Raw genomic sequence first — 17,466 nt, 5'->3', positions numbered from 1 at the left:
CCAGGAAACATTTCAGATTAATTCCTTATGAATCTGATAGGGAGCAATGGTGTAGCCATTTAAAAACACGGTTTGGGTTTTTTTCTCCCAAATTCTTTTCTACAGAATATTTGCCCTCATGTGGTCATGACTGCCACCTGCTGACACGACTGGTGCATTACTTCTTTCTGAAATATGTGCACATTTTCCAGGACATACAGACTGAATAACCCCTCGGAAAATCACGTAATTGTCCCTTTGCTGAAGACTGTATGAACAAATGCACTGTTTAAAAAGAAACACTTTTATTCTGGGGCCCTTAAACGCCGTTCAGTACAGTGTGATTGACTGAGTCAAAACTGAAGTCACTCCTGAAATGACAAAACTGTTGGGGCTGCTCACATAAAAAAAAAAAAAGAAAAGAAAAAAGAAAATTATACCAAGACAAAATCTATACAAGATCCGCCATCAAGAACATGCAAATAAAAAATTGAACAGTATCCTAAATAAATGTAGCTGCTATGCTAAAGGGCAAGAGCGGACAAGAGTACATCGCTCCTAACAGCAAGCTGAACTGTGACTCATCATAGTTATTTCAGATATCATAAGAATTATCAGACTAAATATTAAAATTTTGCTTGTGGAGTTTATGTCCCATACTATCTTCTACCTCTAATACAATTTAAATATATATTAACTTCATACACAGTCAGGGAAGGGCCCCAAACTCGTCTCACACATTCTAAAAGTCTGACAGCAACAGCACTACCTGTCTACTATAAAACCTTTGAGCCTAAAGAACTGAGTTTACAGTGTTTACAGACGGATTTATCCGTATACAGGTCTGAATGTATGCTGCCGGTTGTCATTGTACAAAAAAAAAAAAAAAAAAAAAGACAGTGTGAACTTTGTTTCCAGGAAGTACAATAACTCATCTTCACTGAAGACGTTCAACATTAACCGGAGATGAAATGACACCGCGCCACCGTATGCTGATCACATTCAGTCAAAGAATAAAAAACGCCTCAATTCTGTGAATGACTTCATATTTTTAACAGCTTGAAATGACCTGGGACGTATAAAACTATAACTTTATTGGAAATAAATCTACGCCTACGGCTAGCTTCGATCCAGCGGCCCACAAACAGCCTCATACAAGTCATTTTGGACAATATTTTAATCAATTCTCAGGATTTCAGTTCCGGTCTCCCTTACCAAAATACTTCTGAAGGACGAATGTCAGAATCTATGATCACTAAACAGGAAAAAAATAAAAATAAACAAGATAGTGGTTTCTACGCACAGAGAAAAAAAAGCCATTTTTGCCAGACAGTCGATTCCCAGTTCTAGTTTGCATCATAAAAACTGTTCCAAGGGTTAGCAAAAATCACTGATCCTACAAAACCTGCAGCCTTTCTGTCAGGGAGTTCTGGACCAATGCAAAGAAAAAACGTGTGCCTAAGTACAGACACTTAGCATCTTACAGAGACTGAACAGTACATGACAAGTATATGACCAACCTGATGTCATACACATTTATGCAACACTCCAGTATTAGACCTTCAGCAGACAAATAGTTCTTTATTTGACAAGTGTATCTACAAAACTGTCTATGAATCTGAAGCTTGTAATAACTGGACGCGTGATAAGAGCGCTCTTTATCACCGACCAGATCTAATACCAAAATGCCAAAAGAATAACTATATTTCTCACGAGTTAAACAATGTGTGGGACTATTTTTGAAACTTCTGGTCCACTCGTCCTTCTCCAATGCGCAGAAATGTTCTTTTTGTCTAGAATCTGTCAGCCTTCTATTGAATTAATAATGTAACGTACTACTGAGGACGAAAGCCCTTTGAAACAAGGCGTAACTGTGAGCATGTAGCTTACTTAATCAATTTCAAAACTGGTTTAAAAGTCGTGTAGTGTTTTTTTTTTTTTTTTTTTACCCAATTTTGCACACGCCCAATAGGGATGCACCTGTAGTTGTTCTACTTTTACCGCTGTACTGGAGGAGAGCAGGTATGAAAATATTTTACATCCGTTTAAGACTTGAGTGTTCGAAAAAAAAAAAGGCAACCAGCCCCCTTCACGTTTAACCAAAAAGCATGACGGGTGGCTAAATACTGTACTTCCAAGTCTGCGGTGACCTTTAGTTTGTCAGCTGTAGCTGGTTCATAATTAGCAGCATAAAATGTAAAACAAATAGGAGTTTATCATTAAAAATGTCGCAAGGTTTTGTGTGTCCTTTAGTGAAATGTCTGTATGTAGTAGCGTCCTGTGTTAAAAGGTTCTGCTCATCAAATAAAAAGGGCAGCAATAGTGAAAAAAATATTTTTTTTTGTGTGAAAAAAGTTGATGTTATTTCCATTATTGCCAAAAAACCCATGAGCTCTTCTCCGTGATCATAATTTCATCCATTCCCTTCTGCCTGTGTGATGAATGTAACAGTAGGTTTAAAAAAAAAAAAAAAGAAAAAAAAAAGAAAGAAAGTACCAAAGTCCACTATCGAGCTCTATGGATGAGCTAGGAGAGCAAAACTAAACTTTGTCGTATTTGTTCGGCTGAGGCTGTTAACAGGTCACAACTCCAGTGTGTCGCGTTACTGAGCTGCAAGCTGGTGCTGGGTCTCTGCTGGGAAGCTGAGGGTCAGACAGTCAGACGGTTGTTGGAAGGCTGTAGCGGGCTCCAGGAAGCTGTGTGGGCAGCTGCGTCCTGGGAGTACTGGTTTTCCTCTTTGCTTATTCCGACCGTACACAGTCGTCTGTGTCTCAGCAGCCTGTCTGTCCGTGAGAAGTTCTGAGGCAACGCAAAGAAAGGCGTGTGCTTAAGTCCAGATAGCAGACAGTCAGATACTGAGCAGTACATGTAAAAAGTATGTGGCTCACCTGACGGCAGCGGTCACACTGGTACGGCTTTTCTCCGCTGTGCACCCTCTTGTGTCTGTCCAGGTGGTAACGCTGAATGAACCGCATATCACACGCATCGCAAGCAAATGGCTTTTCCCCTGTGAACGACCACTGCTCTTTTTAATCTGCATTTTTCAGCACTCACTCGCTGTGTATTTCACCAGTTGCATTGACAAAGACGTGGTAAGAATAATAAGAAAAAGGGTCGTATGGATCCAATTCAATATTTAAAACCTTTTTTTTTTTTTTTTGTGAGAGGGGAGGGCTCACCTGTGTGTGTAAGTATATGTCGCTTGAGGTGGTAGCTGCTCCGAAAAGCTCCATAGCAGTGATCACAGATGAAGTTCTTCTGGACTTTCAGGGAGCCATCGTCATCCATGTCAAGTGGAGGCGGTAAATGCTTTAAACACGAGCACAATCACATGAAACCGAACTCAACGGCAGCCCTGTTCATTTTAAGTGGAGTTTTGAAACAATCCCTACCTCCTCTTTAATTTTGTTGGATGACGCTGACTTTTTGTGTTTCTTCTTGGGTTGCAAATTCTGGTTCGCCTGCATGTCCTTTCCATCAATCATCCTTGATGAGTGGTAATCCCCGTCTTTTCGGATTAGCTTTAGGAGAAAGGAAAAGATAAAAATCATTTGTTAAAGTGCTTTGCACAGATGCACAACTGAGACTGAGCGAGTTTGCAAGTTCCAAACATATACTGAACTAGAAGGCATTTCAGGATTTCATGGGTTAAATTTAGGACGTACACAAAGTATGAAAAATAGGGAAAATTAGAGACCCAGAATTACTTTCAAAATAACAAAATTTACTGTCATCCAACTATCAGCACAGGATTTCCTTGGGGTGGGCTCCAGTAATAAGGAACAGAAACATAACAGGCATTTGTAGTTTTATTTCTGTGCACTGTCAGTTAGCTAAATAATTATATTTCATAAAGAATTATATGGGACTAACTGTGAATGTCAACAATGCATTGAACAAAAGGCAAATGAAGCGTTAAATGTGCGTAAGGATCTAAGACTTGTCTAAATGTAATTTAAGACCTACAACGCAAAATATAGTCGTATTTAAGACTTTTTAAGGTAAAGTGGAAACCCTGCTTTTATAAAACACGTATACAGCTAAAGTGCAGGTTTGTGTAGGTCCTTACCAGTGTATTTTTCAGTAACTATAACTCCTCCTGAGGTCATGAACTAGAACTTAAAATATTCATTTAGTGTGAGTGTAAGATCTGGAAAATGTTACAAAACCATCTCTAAAGAGTTTGAAATCAACAAATTGACAGTCACACAGATGTGAACAAATGGAGGAGCTTCACCTCCACAGGAGCGGACAACAACAATGATCGCTCCAAAAGCAATAATGGTCTGAGGGGTCACAAAGGAACCCGGGGTAACTCCTAAGTTACTAATGGTCTCTCTCACGTTGGCTAATGCTCATTAATCCACCATGTACAGGAGAACACTGCACAGCCACGGTGAGTGTGGCAGAGTGTTCAGTCTGCTTAACATCATGTGGAAAAGTCAGGCCTTGGGAAGATGTTTTGTGTACAGATGAATTAGACTTATTTACTTTAAATGAGAGACTGATGTCTGGAGATCGCCCATGAAACATCATCATTTACTTGTGGTTTTTAAGAGTGTTACTTTTATGTGCAACTAAGCTACTGTGACCAAGTAATTTCCCTTGTGGATCATTAAAGTCAGCCTAAGTCTGTCTTGATTGTTTGAGCCTATTGTGCTGCATCTGGGTCAGAACGGCTCGCCAACACTGACCAATATTTTCTGAATTACACAAGCAAACAAAATGCTAAGACAATCGATTTTCTTGAATAAATAAATGTAAATCTAAACATTTCAGTTGCATTTGTTCAACTGCGTTCTCTTTGTCTACTGTCAGGACTTGTGTAAAAATCTGCTGAGGTTTTGAGTCATTTTTTAGAAAGTTCACAAGGACACAAAAAGCTTTAGCTGACTTTCTGAACTTCTTTCTGTTTTTCCCCTCAGTGTAGAATAAACAAAGAAGCTCCTGTGTTAGAGCACAGGACTGCGTCCAGCCATTCTCCCTCACCAGGGGTGGACAGCTCCCGGCTGAAGGATGGCCCATGTGGCTGTGGTGGGGCTGTCCATGGTGAACCTGGTGGCCGTGGTGGTTGTGGCTGTGCTGCGAGTGGGTCTGATGGCTCTCGGGACTGGCTCTGTGCCCCTGACTCAAGGGAGACATCATCTTCTTCTGGCCTGGGATGTTGTTGGCCTGCATCAGGGCCATGCTGGACAGCACCGCCTCACAGCCCAGCAACCCAGCCTGGCGACACAAACAGCATGTCAGAGCGGGAAAATAAGGAGGTGCCACAAGGGCTCCTTGCAGAGACAAGGAGACAATAGGGGGAGATGCGGCTGAGTGATGGGAGTGACATTTAAATGCAAGACACTGAATCCATGACGGTGATTCTGGAGATGAGGAGGCTGCCACTGACCCATTTCATATGGTCTCGCACAGAATTGTTGGAATGGTGTGTCATCGCCGTGGTTTGAATGCGTGTGTGTTTGTGGGGGAGAGAGGGGGCTTCACTCAGGATGAGGGGTGACAGAAGAGAACACACCCTCCCAAATCATCAGGGGGCCACAGCCTGAAAGTAGAGGCATGACATCATAAGGCTAACATTTTTACATGCTGGTGTCTGGTGCTGGAGATCGAGGCCAATCCGACTGGATTTTTATAAATCACCACATCGGTATATACTGAAGTTTATGCCCAGCACCGATATGAACCAAAAGCCCCAGTGGTTTGGTGCATGCCTCAGGTTTACATGGCTGTCAAAAACATAAAAGAAAAAACAACAGATAGAGGTAATAAGGGAAAGTTGGTGAAAAACTGAGAAGAAACTTTAAACGCAAAACACATTAAGGTATGTACAATGCACTCATCAAACGACTGATTCATACATTGGGTGACAGTTTGTTGTGAACCTCTGTAACACTGTCCAGTGAAACAAGGCTACGTCTACATTACATTGTTACATGTTTTAAAAATGAAACAGACACCGTGCACTATTCTTTAAAGTAATCCTGCCCTAATATAGCTGAGGAAGCAAGTTTCAAAGCATATTAAAACAAATTATAACATAACAAGCCTACTTCAAGGGAAGTCGTGATAGTTTTTACTCAGTTCAAGTCACATATCACTAAACAGTGAGCTGGATCTTTCTGTAGAAATATCTTGTACTGACACAGATAGAATGAAATGTGGTCCTCCCACCCATCAGTGATTTGTAAGTAGTTCCTAAGCACTGCACGATCACAACACTGCATAAACCAGTGGACATTTGCGTTGTGGGTGTTTCAGAAACATTTACAAATGAATTACACACAGATCGTACAGATGCATTGGCCCTTTTCCATCACTGGTAACCAGATGGGGAAGTTCAGAAATCAGAATCTAACCTGGAATAATTCACCCAGAATAAATATGAGAGGCTGATGTGTTAATCTGAATCAGTAGAACTGTATGCACGCCATCTGAAACTTGGGTATCATTGTGATCATGAGAGCTCCGTCATCTAAATCAAACCAGAAACCAGGCTATGATAGAAAATGTTAGTGTTATAGCAGTGGCAGGAAAATTGCAGGATATCATGCTGTGGTATTCAGTTCATCTAAGAGGCTAAATGTGACCTTTATAGTCAATAAGAAAGCTAAATATTTTTCATATAAAGATGAAAGAATTATATTGAGGCACATGAAGCAGCATCATAATTTATTATTGCTTTGTTATGAGCAAACTATTATAGTGGGCTGTTCTACGGGAGATATCTAATAATACAGCCTGAGCATTTAACCTAATACGGAAAAAAATTTTGGCTTAAATTTATTTTTTTTAGGTAATTCTTAACCATGTGGATTTATGATTTCTGCAAACTTGCAACTGGGTGAGCTAAAGGTTGCTAGCAACGTATCCCAACACCGTTTAGTTGAGAAATGAGAAAATTCCTAAAAACGTGAGTTTCATCGGAGAAGCTACATGCCACTGGAAAAAAAAAAAAAAAAAAAAAAAAAACAGTCTGGCGTATTCAGCTAAGGATTTAAAAGTCTGGGGCATGGCGGGAGCTTCCGCTGAAACAGAAAACAGAAACCAGCTAGCCGGGAGTTGGGTTTTGAGACAACTCTTGGACGAGTGAACCCCCACCCCCCGCCCCGGACAACACAACAACAGCCAGGCGGGCAGGGCGTGCGGGCTCCGCGCCGACCTCAAAATAAAATAACACCTCCCCGACCGGCTACAGCCGCTAGAAACACACGAGTAACACGTTGCGCAACATTTAAAGAGCCGCGAGTGAAATGCACTATAAACCCCACAGCTTACCTTTCGTTTTTCGGGGCGCTAAAGGTTTATATTTCTTGTCGCACTTCCAATTTTTCTCTCAGTTTACAAACACTGACAGGAAACACCACCGGAAGTGCTCCCCGGGGAGGGTTCTGATTGGGCATACGTGCAGACACGTGACCGAAGCGGGCTGACCCACATTTTCGGCCATAATTGTAAGGGAGCGCATGGATGGATGTGTGAGTTATGGAGAAGCTGCAACAACGAATAATTAATCAAGCATCCACAAAAATATGGTTTCTAAATTATGCGATAATGATTTTTGATTGTTGATTGTCTTTAGTCATAGCTGACTGGGGGATTTTGCGGGACCCTCGATTGTTGATCATACAAAATCATACAATTTGAAGCCTTCACTGTGGACACTGGAAATTGTCGTGAACCATTTTGCTCCTCTGCAGATTAATGAAAACGGTCGTCAGTAAACATCTGTATATTTATGGAACAAAATGAGAAGTACATAAAGTATCTGAATTAATAGTAAAGAAGTCAAATTTAAAAGGATTCTGCTTCCATGCTTTGTAGGCCTGCATGGAAAAAAAAGATAACCTTTATGAACAGAAATCTGCGTGTGAAAATGTAGAATTAATGCAAAAGAGACAGGAGTTTGGTACTACAATCTCTTCGGTGTCCATTTGTAATCCAAGTAGTACTGACCCATCTCAATACGGTACGGCATGTAGGTAAACACCGTGTTTGGAAAGACCAATTTTACGCCTAGAGTTGCTATTTGGACTCATGCATCTGGCAATCTTTGCAAGTATATTTGTTATCTGTTAACCTGGCCCATGTTGGGTACACCAAGTCCCAAATAATTGCTTGCCTTATTTTTTTTTAACAGGTTTATTTAAGTAATTTTCAGTTATAGAGACAAAAGTTTACATACATACATACATGAACATAATCCCCTTCCCATATACCCTTCCTTAGGAACAAGAGTACAAGAAAAAACAAGGATCCAATGCTGCATAGGTGTAACATCAATGGGCAGTCAGACAAGTTGACGAGAGTAAATGCTTAAATAACATATGTGATAAGAGATTCAGCTTATTCACGTACTCAGTAAAGGAAGGCTTGTCTTATAAGTCATCAGACGGCAGGAAACTGATTTCAGAGCAGAATTTTGTTCAAAATCTTCTAAAAGTCTATAAAAATAAATTTATTTATCAGAAACCAGGTCAATTTAGTTATATACCATGGTATACTGTCACAGTCGTTTGACTCTAACATCAACGTTTCTGGCACAATGAGGTTTAATAAAATGTGAGCGTCACACTACTACTTTGCACATAACCTTAAATTACAGATGTGGACGATGTTAGATCTGAGAAGTTCTGCTTTTGATCACAAGTCCTTCCCCAGTCTTTCAATCTCGTCAAGGAAGAAGTCCACATCTCTCCGGGAAACCACAGGAGAGAAGACTATCACCCGGAAAAAGTTGACCAGGTTTCCCAGTGGTTGATAGCCCACCATCATGGTGCCTTGTTTCACCATGCGCTCCTTGATGACTGGTGCTACCTTTTGATGAAAAACCAAACACAAAAATAAGATTATGAGGACTGCATTGATTTATGTGTTTACCAGCTCGTGCACTCAAACTCAGTTCACTGATTTGCTGTAAAGCAGACACGTACTTTTGCCAGTCTGTCCTGGTAATCTGCACTTCCTTCCTTCCCTCTCAGGCTTGGTGGTATGTACCAAAAGCAAACATTCACAAACTCAGGCTGTTCGTGGAACCAAATACAAACATGTAATGACCAAACATTTGCAGGAAAGAACGTGTAAATGTATGCTTCATGCTTTAGACATAAACTCACCACACTCACGAGATGGAACCCATCTCTTTTCTTCATTTCATCCACCAGATACCTGCAAGAGTTAAGTGTACACAGCCTGTTGGTCTGGGATAGATTAAAAATTAAAGTGCTTGTATACAAACTGCCAAATCACTATCAATGATTTAATTAGTCTGGCATTCATTAACAAAAAAGAAATATGCCACCTAACATTGAGATAACATGTCTTTACTACCTTACTTTAGTCTTGTCATGTGCTACAGCTGCAGGTGTTATTTACCTCGCATGGACAAAACCTTTATCTACGCGCTCTGCCAAGCCAGCGGAGCCAATGGCTTTCCACATTAACCACAGCTTCAGACAGTCCACTTTGCGGCTGCACTGGACGGACTTATCTCCGATGTCCAGATTCATATCGTAGAATTTGTCCTGCTGGAAGAGGTATGTGGCGCTGGCGCTGTGGCACTGCTTCAACAAGTTCTGGGGAGCAGCAGAGGATCGTCAATACATGCATAATTAAAGACATTTTAACTTTGAAGCCTGAAAATTAAACTGTGAATGCAGACCGTGGTATCCTTTAGCAGCAGGGTGGAGCACTGCAGGCCGGCCACCAGCATCTTGTGGGGATTCCAGGCTACTGAACTAGCTCTTGTTACGCACAAAAAAACACAAAGACGCGGGCTGGATGTTGTCGTCCTCACAATGCAAAATCAATCTGTGTGGCATGCATGTTAATACCTGTCGACGCCTTTCATCAGGTGCCTGTGTTGTTTGGAAAACAGCACACTTCCTCCCCAGGCAGCCTAGAAACCGGGTGAGAACAGACAAAAGTACATGACAAGCTTCACAAAATCAGTGCTTGTCAACATACAGCGTGTTCCGCCGGAAGGACTCACGTCAACGTGCATCCAGATCTTGTGTTTGTCGCAAACATCGGCTATTTGATCCAGCGGGTCAAAAGCACCCTTCACCGTGGTCCCTGATGTGCAGCTCACAAGGAAAGGAACTGCACCCTGACAGAGACAGATGAAAAGTGAGCACAGCTTCCCTCTGCTTCTGTGGGTTGAGGAGAGTCTCTGTGGATCAGACTTGTTCCAGGGCATCCCACAGAAACTTGATCTAATGAATTTAGAGGCCAGGTCAACACCTTAGGTTATTTTCATATTTTTTGAGCTGCTCCTAAAGTGTTTTTGTGTATACGCTGCATCCTGGGGAGTATCATTGCTATGGGCTGGGGGTGTCTGCTCTGGTCCAGGTTGGTAGTACATGTCTAAGTAACATCCACATGAATACCAGGTCCAGAACATCGAATTGCCACAAGCTGATCAATGTGATTTACTTCTCCTGTCAGTGGTTTTAATGTTATGCCTGATCGGTGTACGTGAGTACTTACTAAACTTCGCTGAATTTACCTGAGACTTTGACAGCTCTATATTTCTATCCAGGTCCTCTGGAATCATACGGCCTCTGAAAGAGAATGAGAAAGGATTGATAAGAAGCATTTCATTACAGAATAATTTCTTTTAAATAACAGATGTGTATAGAAAATGTCGGAAAATTGAGAAAAAAAACACATGGGTGACATTTTCAAAATGTGTTTTATGTCCAACAGTCTTAACTAAAAGATTACATAAAGATACAACTAGAGGAGGGAGTGAATACTAACCAGATAATTGTTACTAGAAAAGTAATTTATTCATCAATAGTCTCAGCTCGTAAAGTGAACAACAAATTACCCATCATCCACTTTCACCAAGACGACATTTTCTGTTCCAATGCCAAGAAATGCAGCCCCTTTCTGCACAGAGTAATGGCTCTGGAAAAGAAACACAAGGATGTACATTTAACACGTATGTGTCTCCACTGAAACCGTCTGACAGAGTTTCGTTCAGGCACGCGCCGTTTAAGACCTGTCCTGACCTGGGGAGATGTAAAGATGGTTAGCCGGGGCAGACTCCACAGCCCCCGGGTTTTGACTTCCGGGAAGAGTCGGTAGCGAGCGAGGTTCATGGCGTACATGTTGGAGGTCGATCCGCCGGGGCAGAAAAGGCCATCGCCTTCTGACCAGCCCACCAGCTGACGTAGGCCTTTCAGGACTTCAGTCTCCATCAGCACAAAGACAGGAGCCACTTCATAGGTGAAGCTGCAGTTGACAGGTAAAATGTCATTTCCCTGGTTCAAACAAATTGTTACATATTTACCTTGTTTCCGTTTAATATTTTAAAATAAATCACCTTGTGTCATCTGACCTAGAAAGCTACTAAAGGAATAAATATGTTTGACTTGTTTACACACATTACACATTTTATATCATCTTATATGAATATACACCTAGCACCAGTAGTAGTAACTTACTTTATTTTACATTATTTGACACCTATAGTGGCTTTTTTATGATTTGGTCATCTTATAATAAAGGATTAATAACCCATAGTTCTACCTTTAACATCAAATGTGTCTTTAAATGTGTATGTATCAATTATAATAATGCAACAATATCAAATATTAAGAGAAGTAGTAATGCACCATGAAGGAAAATAATAAAATACCAAACTAAAAAGCAAATATTTGTTGAGTTTTGCTAGATTTGTGTTGGGTTTTGTACTACGCTCAACACTTGCTTGCCATTGCCACAAAATCTAGTTTATTGTATCATAATTTTACCGGCCTATAAACCGAGCCTATAAACCGTTTAGTTTCATTTAGCTTGTTGTTTCTTACAGATTCGTGTTGAGAGCCTCAGTGAGAAATCGTCCAGCCAAGGAGTGATAGTCCACCCCGCCGTACTGCTGATTAAAAAAACGTGGGTGACCTGAAATTTAAAAAAATAAATAAATAAATAAAAAAAATGAAAAAAGAGAAGAAAATATATCATCTCTAGAGTAAATCAGATTCAGTGTGTCCTACTGTCTTTGTAAGTTTGTGGCAGTCTTACTTGTCTTAATGCTGTACTTAGCGACATCTCTTACTCTCTGGAGAATCCTGTCTTGTGGCTCTCCAGTCTCTCTCAGCTCCAGATCCAGCAGCAGAGACAACTCGTCGGGCTGTTTCCACTCACAGACCTATGCAGGAGGAACATGTGGATTAAGAGTTTTATGAGCAGAACAACCACTGTAATCTGTTTGTTTGTTATTTTGTGCTGGATCAGGAACCTTCTGTGTGGCATCCGTGCCTTTGCACAGCACCTCCTCCACGATAATTTTGAAGGCTTCATTCAAGAAGTGTTGGCCCTCTGCATGGTCAACAAGAGGCTCGTTCAGATCACGGAGATTAGCGGATTCCATAGTGGTCCTATCTGTATTGTAACAGCAAAGCAGAGCAGTTAAAATACGTAAAGGAACTGAAACGAAGCGCGTTTGCCATACTCACGTATCAAAAATCTGGTGAATCTCTGCTGCTTTATTACACTGAGAGGCAGTCTGCAGAACATGGCTACAAAGCAACAGTATAATAGACGATATATGGCAGGAGTGGGAGGGAGTTAACCTTTGCCCCAGACTGAAGTTAATTAATGATGTCTAAGACGGGGAAAGTGAACGGGAGAAACTATAACGTCTGTTATACGGCGTTATAGTTTTATTACGGCGTTGTTCATTTTATTAAAGGATTCAAGAGTACGCTCGAGTACAAAGGTATTTGACTGAATTGTAAATTTAGAGTAAAAAGCCAGCACCTCGGGTGTAAGAGGTTGTTCAGTGTTTATTATTATAACCATGACAATCATTTACAGTATAACATGTTATCATGTAAGGTTTATTTAACCTAACAGACCCAAATATGTACATAAGTAAAAAAATTAAAAAAAACATGGACATTTTCAACTTTTTCTCCTGCAAGTCAAAAATCTTAAAAGTTGAGCAAAGGGTTGCACAAAACATAACGAGAGAGAAGTATGATTTAAGAGCCATTACATTAAAGTACTCAAGAATAAAAAACGTATCAGAGAACAAAAGCTCTCATTTAAAACAAAATTTAAAAAACAGTCTTTACAGTGAGAAACACACCAATTCCTCATAAGGGGTTTCGGTTTCAGTGGGAATCCCACAGCGAAGGTGTCATTCGGTCTCCAGCAGAAAGTCGATGCTCTCGGGCGGCAGCGCCCAGTCGTCCTGGCTGAGGAGGGAGTGCAGGCGGGCCGCCGTGGCTTTTTCTCTCTGGCGTGTGCGCCAGTGACGCAACATGGCGAAGACTCGCTCCACGTGGAGAGAATGGTCCTCTTCAAACTGCTCCAGCTTCACGCTGGGGATGTCCAGGGCCAGCCTGCCAATCTCCCTCCAAGATTTGCCGATGGTACGAGCCACTGACATTAGCTGCTTCTCATTCACTAAGCCGGAGCCTGCCCAACGAGACAGACGCACATAAAACAGGTGACGACCTTGTACAGTTTTGAGTGGAATAAATGTTAGTGTAACGTGGCTCACCGTGGGTGCAGGCGGTTTTGGCTGGAATTGCATCTTGTAATTCAGAAGTTTGTTCCCTCTTTCTTGACTGTTCCTTGTTTCCTTGTAAATAAAGAATAGAATAGCGTCTAACTTAGAAAGTGAACATTTAAAAACGATTGTCGAAGATATTGAACAAAAATGTGCTCTACCTGACGACAGTGGGCTGACCTGCAGGTCCTTAATAAAGCAGAGCCTTGGGAAGGTTTCTTGCAGGTCCTGTTCTTTCAAAAGTTCCAGCATCCTTCGTGCTGCTTCGGGACCTCTCTCAATGACATGATCCAGAAGCTCTGTCACCTTCTCACTGGGAACACGGCAGGATTTCACCTTCTGGTAGCCGTGAGAGGAGAGCAGAGAGCGAGCGTCTGCGTGCTGCAGCACGTAATCAGCGTCGGCGCTTAGAATTTCTATCAGCTTTGCCTTCTGGCTTCTGAGCAGCAGGGTTTCCGCTGCCGCCTCCTCAGCCATGACTGGACGCCACTTAGATCAGCTCCTGAAGGAAATGAGGTGACAAAGTACTTTAATGCAAGCACAGACAAAGTGACCAACATTTGAAAAAAACAAACACATATTTAATAAAGGACGGACACAGGTGGCGTTGCCTTGGCAACTGTTCAGTGCATCTGTAGGGTACATAAGTCCATCGTTTTTTACCAGAGTTGCACCCACAGAAACAGAAAACCCTCAAAAATCTGAATGTGAATCTGTTTCTGAACATTTGGTGAACTTAATGCTACTTTGAGCTGCTGTTTGTTAACCCACCAGGTAGAGAACAGCTAGTTAACTTTGGTGCAGTTTCTTGACAGCTACATGCTACATGTCCGTGGTCAGCTCCCTGTGAATGCAAGCTAAGTAACGGGACGCCACTGTGCGGTACTCCATAAAACCTTTACTGCATCACTGACGTTAGCTCATGGCTAATAATGTAATCTGGATGCAGTACTGGCTTTAGCAGGGGTTGTTGAAAGACACCTCTGAATTCATTGTAATGAGTACTTACTACCATGTGTCATTTGAATTCTGTAACCCACGTCTGAATCATGAAAACTTACAAGTGCATCTGCAGTGGTGTCACTAAAATGATCCCTTACAGGTTCCACCTGTGCCCAAATGTCTACCGAACCAGAGAACATATGCTTTTCACTTTACAACGTCGACATTACAATGAGACTACTGAGAACATGATTAAATACAGTCTCCCTGCACTAAACATCTATAGGACAGACTATGGACCTTAGTTTCTAAGGGACATTAAGACGTAAGTGGATGTACAATATTATCATTATTAAATGCATTAGTTGATGCGTTTGAGCGTCATCAGTTTTTAGAGTAACATATTGTAGCATTTAATGCAACATGGCAGGCACTGAAAGCGTACAGAACTGTTTAAACTAACTTTATTATGTGAGAGATAGCTTTACTATAGGAGCGCTACTGCACGTCCTTCATCCCAACTACCATCAGGCTGTACAACAGCAGGCTGAGTTAACAACAACTCACATGTAAGACTTGTGTTAGTTAGACTTGTTTTGTTTTTTAAACAATGGTTTTGTCTTATATTGCACAAACTACCTCAGTGTCTACATTTATAATCTTAGCAATTATATCACATTACCAATTTTTAGCAATGTTAATTCCCATTCCACACTGTATATACAAACTGTCCTTATATGTCTATTTTCTGCTGTAATTATTTGTATATTCTTTCAAATTTGATACTGTTTTGTGTATATATTCTTGTCTAATTCCTCACTACTGTGACAAGGAAATTTCCCATATGTGGGTTAAATAAACAATGTCTTATGTCTTATTAATACCAGAGAACTCTTTAAACAGCTCTTCTATACAACAACATGCACAACACAACTGACTGTCTATAGAGAAATAGAAAATAAATACAAAAAACTATGTAAAAGTGATAATAACTTGGGGCTTCCTGGACCATAGAATCAGGGTCCATAGTTTATTTTAAAATTGAAATCTTTTGAAACTCACAGTAGGTCGGATCTGCTGTCACTGGCTTTGCTGTGCATTACAACCTCTGGTACCTGGAGAAGTTCACTGGACACCCAGTGTTTTCATCATGTTAGTGCCAGGTAGCGTCTTCTTTAGATGTGCTTCCCTAGAAACACAAGAGCAATGATAGTTAATATTTATTATATGAGAAATAACAATAATGCAGTGGTGCTGTCATTTATGTTTATGTTACAGCGCTAGATAGCTAGCTATGAAACAGATTATAGAGTAAATATACTGTATTAGGAGTACATAAATATTTGCACACTGGATCAAACCTTAAGTAACCAACTATTACTACTACTATCTACAGTATATTTTCAAATGTAACCAAAGGAAACACATCTGACTGTTTTACAGACATTTGGTAAAAGCTCTTAACCTTGCTAGAGTTAACGAAAGGAAACACAAAAGCAGAATTATTTTAAATAATGCTTACACCTCTGTGACGGACTGACGCCTCAGCTCCATCCTTGCAGCAAAACTTGGATGCGAGTCCAGTGTCGTACAGGCCCCAGGTGGTAAAAAGGTCCAGGAAAAGTGTTTTACTCTCTCCGATACATTTCCCTGAAAAATCAAATCCAGACACTTTGCTCTTATTTCTCGCGAGGCTGTGAGCCTTTACAGCGGTTCACAGAGCAGCTTACATGCCAGGGCTGTTTCTTGCTGAACCTAAACATAGCTACGCTAGCAACAATCTATGTCACAAATGAACCAAATTTGAAATGGCCTGCAGAATGACACGTTTTCACTCTCTGGCCACTCAAAGCAAACTGACTGCATGGATTATTATCAGCTTTTCTGAGCGGGCAGACATGCCCCTGCTAAAAATAGACAGAACTCCACAAGTGAGAATTGCATGCTAGGTCCCCTTTAACAGTTGAATAAATATAACACACAAAGACTTTGTTGATTGCCCAGATTCTACTGAAAGTTGTTATACCCAACGTGTCATTTAATTACCTTGTAATATACTTGCAGTACTCCTTCACAACTCTTTACTTAAAGGTTTTGTGTATGAAAATGAATATAAACAATATGATCCCGAGTTAATAAATTATAGAAGAATACTACATCGGTAGGCTCCAGCCCCTACGCAGTGCCCAAGAGGACAAACGGTTAGAGAAAATGAATGAATGAATACAACATCAGATCTTGACTGTGATGCAGACACAATATTTAAGAGAGACCTGTCTGGCAGCCCTAGATGAGGACAATGTAAAAATGTGGTTAAAACAAACAAACAACAACAACAAACAAACAAACAAATACAGAAATACATCCCCATCTGTGTGCAACAGCTGACTGAAAGGTTTATCAAAATTAATACAGTGCTTAGATGGGCGAACAGAAAACGGAACAGGATGCATAAACGTATGATATTTCTGCACTTTTGCAGTGTCTTACAATCACAGTCCCATAAGGAATGTACCTGTTGCCGTACACTTCACAGACTCCCTCTGCCATCTTAAGATAAACGTATTCCTACTCTTACCATTTATTGTAAAAGCAGGTAACAGTAATACAGCCACGCGATTTAATACCAGCAGTGTTTTTGCAGACAAATTAGAAGACAGTAGGACTTTCATACCCTTTCTTGGTGCCGCTGCCCTTCTTCTTCGTTTATTTCTCTCATGAAGGACCCGCTCAGTCTTCTTCTTCTTCTTCTTCCTCCTCCTCCTTTCGTTTTTACCGCCACCTAGCGGAACATATAGAACAGGATCAGATTTAAGTATTTTTTAAATGGACAAATACTAACCAGAAATACTCGTCTGAGATTCACAAACATATTACAAAAATCATAGGGGTTTATGTGCTGTATATTTTAGAGGAACCATCCGTACTTGAGGACGTTGCTTTTCTGGTTCATTTGAGTTTGTTTTTTCTCATTTGTTTAAATCCTGTTGCTGGATTGTGGACACTGTGTACTGTGT

General features: G+C 40.8%; 2 protein-coding genes across 4 annotated transcripts; both read right to left on the bottom strand.

Annotated features, from left to right (window-relative positions):
- Positions 1-267: 267 nt before the first annotated feature.
- On the bottom strand, positions 268-8,028 carry znf740b (zinc finger protein 740b). Of its 2 annotated transcripts, XM_047571917.1 has the most exons (7): positions 7,261-8,028; positions 5,375-5,527; positions 4,969-5,202; positions 3,372-3,500; positions 3,159-3,288; positions 2,868-2,986; positions 268-2,778 (listed from the first exon to the last, which is right to left on the bottom strand). In XM_047571917.1, exons 2-7 carry the CDS (start codon positions 5,417-5,419, stop codon positions 2,629-2,631), a joined length of 807 nt encoding a protein of 268 aa, XP_047427873.1. In that variant the 5' UTR covers positions 5,420-5,527; positions 7,261-8,028; the 3' UTR covers positions 268-2,628. The 2 variants fall into 2 exon arrangements, with proteins under 2 accessions (XP_047427873.1, XP_047427881.1); XM_047571925.1 differs by lacking the exon at positions 5,375-5,527 and having other exon boundaries at positions 7,261-8,026.
- Positions 8,029-8,114: 86 nt separating this feature from the next.
- On the bottom strand, positions 8,115-17,200 carry csad (cysteine sulfinic acid decarboxylase). 2 transcript variants are annotated; one of them, XM_047571353.1, is made up of 14 exons: positions 17,124-17,200; positions 12,230-12,372; positions 12,013-12,139; positions 11,799-11,889; positions 10,998-11,220; positions 10,814-10,893; positions 10,490-10,544; positions 9,974-10,090; positions 9,816-9,880; positions 9,644-9,725; positions 9,358-9,557; positions 9,099-9,150; positions 8,916-9,005; positions 8,115-8,799 (listed from the first exon to the last, which is right to left on the bottom strand). In XM_047571353.1, exons 2-14 carry the CDS (start codon positions 12,359-12,361, stop codon positions 8,626-8,628), a joined length of 1,488 nt encoding a protein of 495 aa, XP_047427309.1. In that variant the 5' UTR covers positions 12,362-12,372; positions 17,124-17,200; the 3' UTR covers positions 8,115-8,625. The 2 variants fall into 2 exon arrangements, with proteins under 2 accessions (XP_047427309.1, XP_047427300.1); XM_047571344.1 differs by lacking the exon at positions 17,124-17,200 and adding an exon at positions 12,447-12,521.
- Between the last annotated feature and the right edge of the window lie 266 nt (positions 17,201-17,466).

This window comes from Mugil cephalus, chromosome 1, assembly GCF_022458985.1.
Source record: "Mugil cephalus isolate CIBA_MC_2020 chromosome 1, CIBA_Mcephalus_1.1, whole genome shotgun sequence".
NCBI classification, from domain to species: Eukaryota; Metazoa; Chordata; class Actinopteri; order Mugiliformes; family Mugilidae; genus Mugil; species Mugil cephalus.
This window is presented reverse-complemented; position numbering and strand designations above follow the sequence as displayed.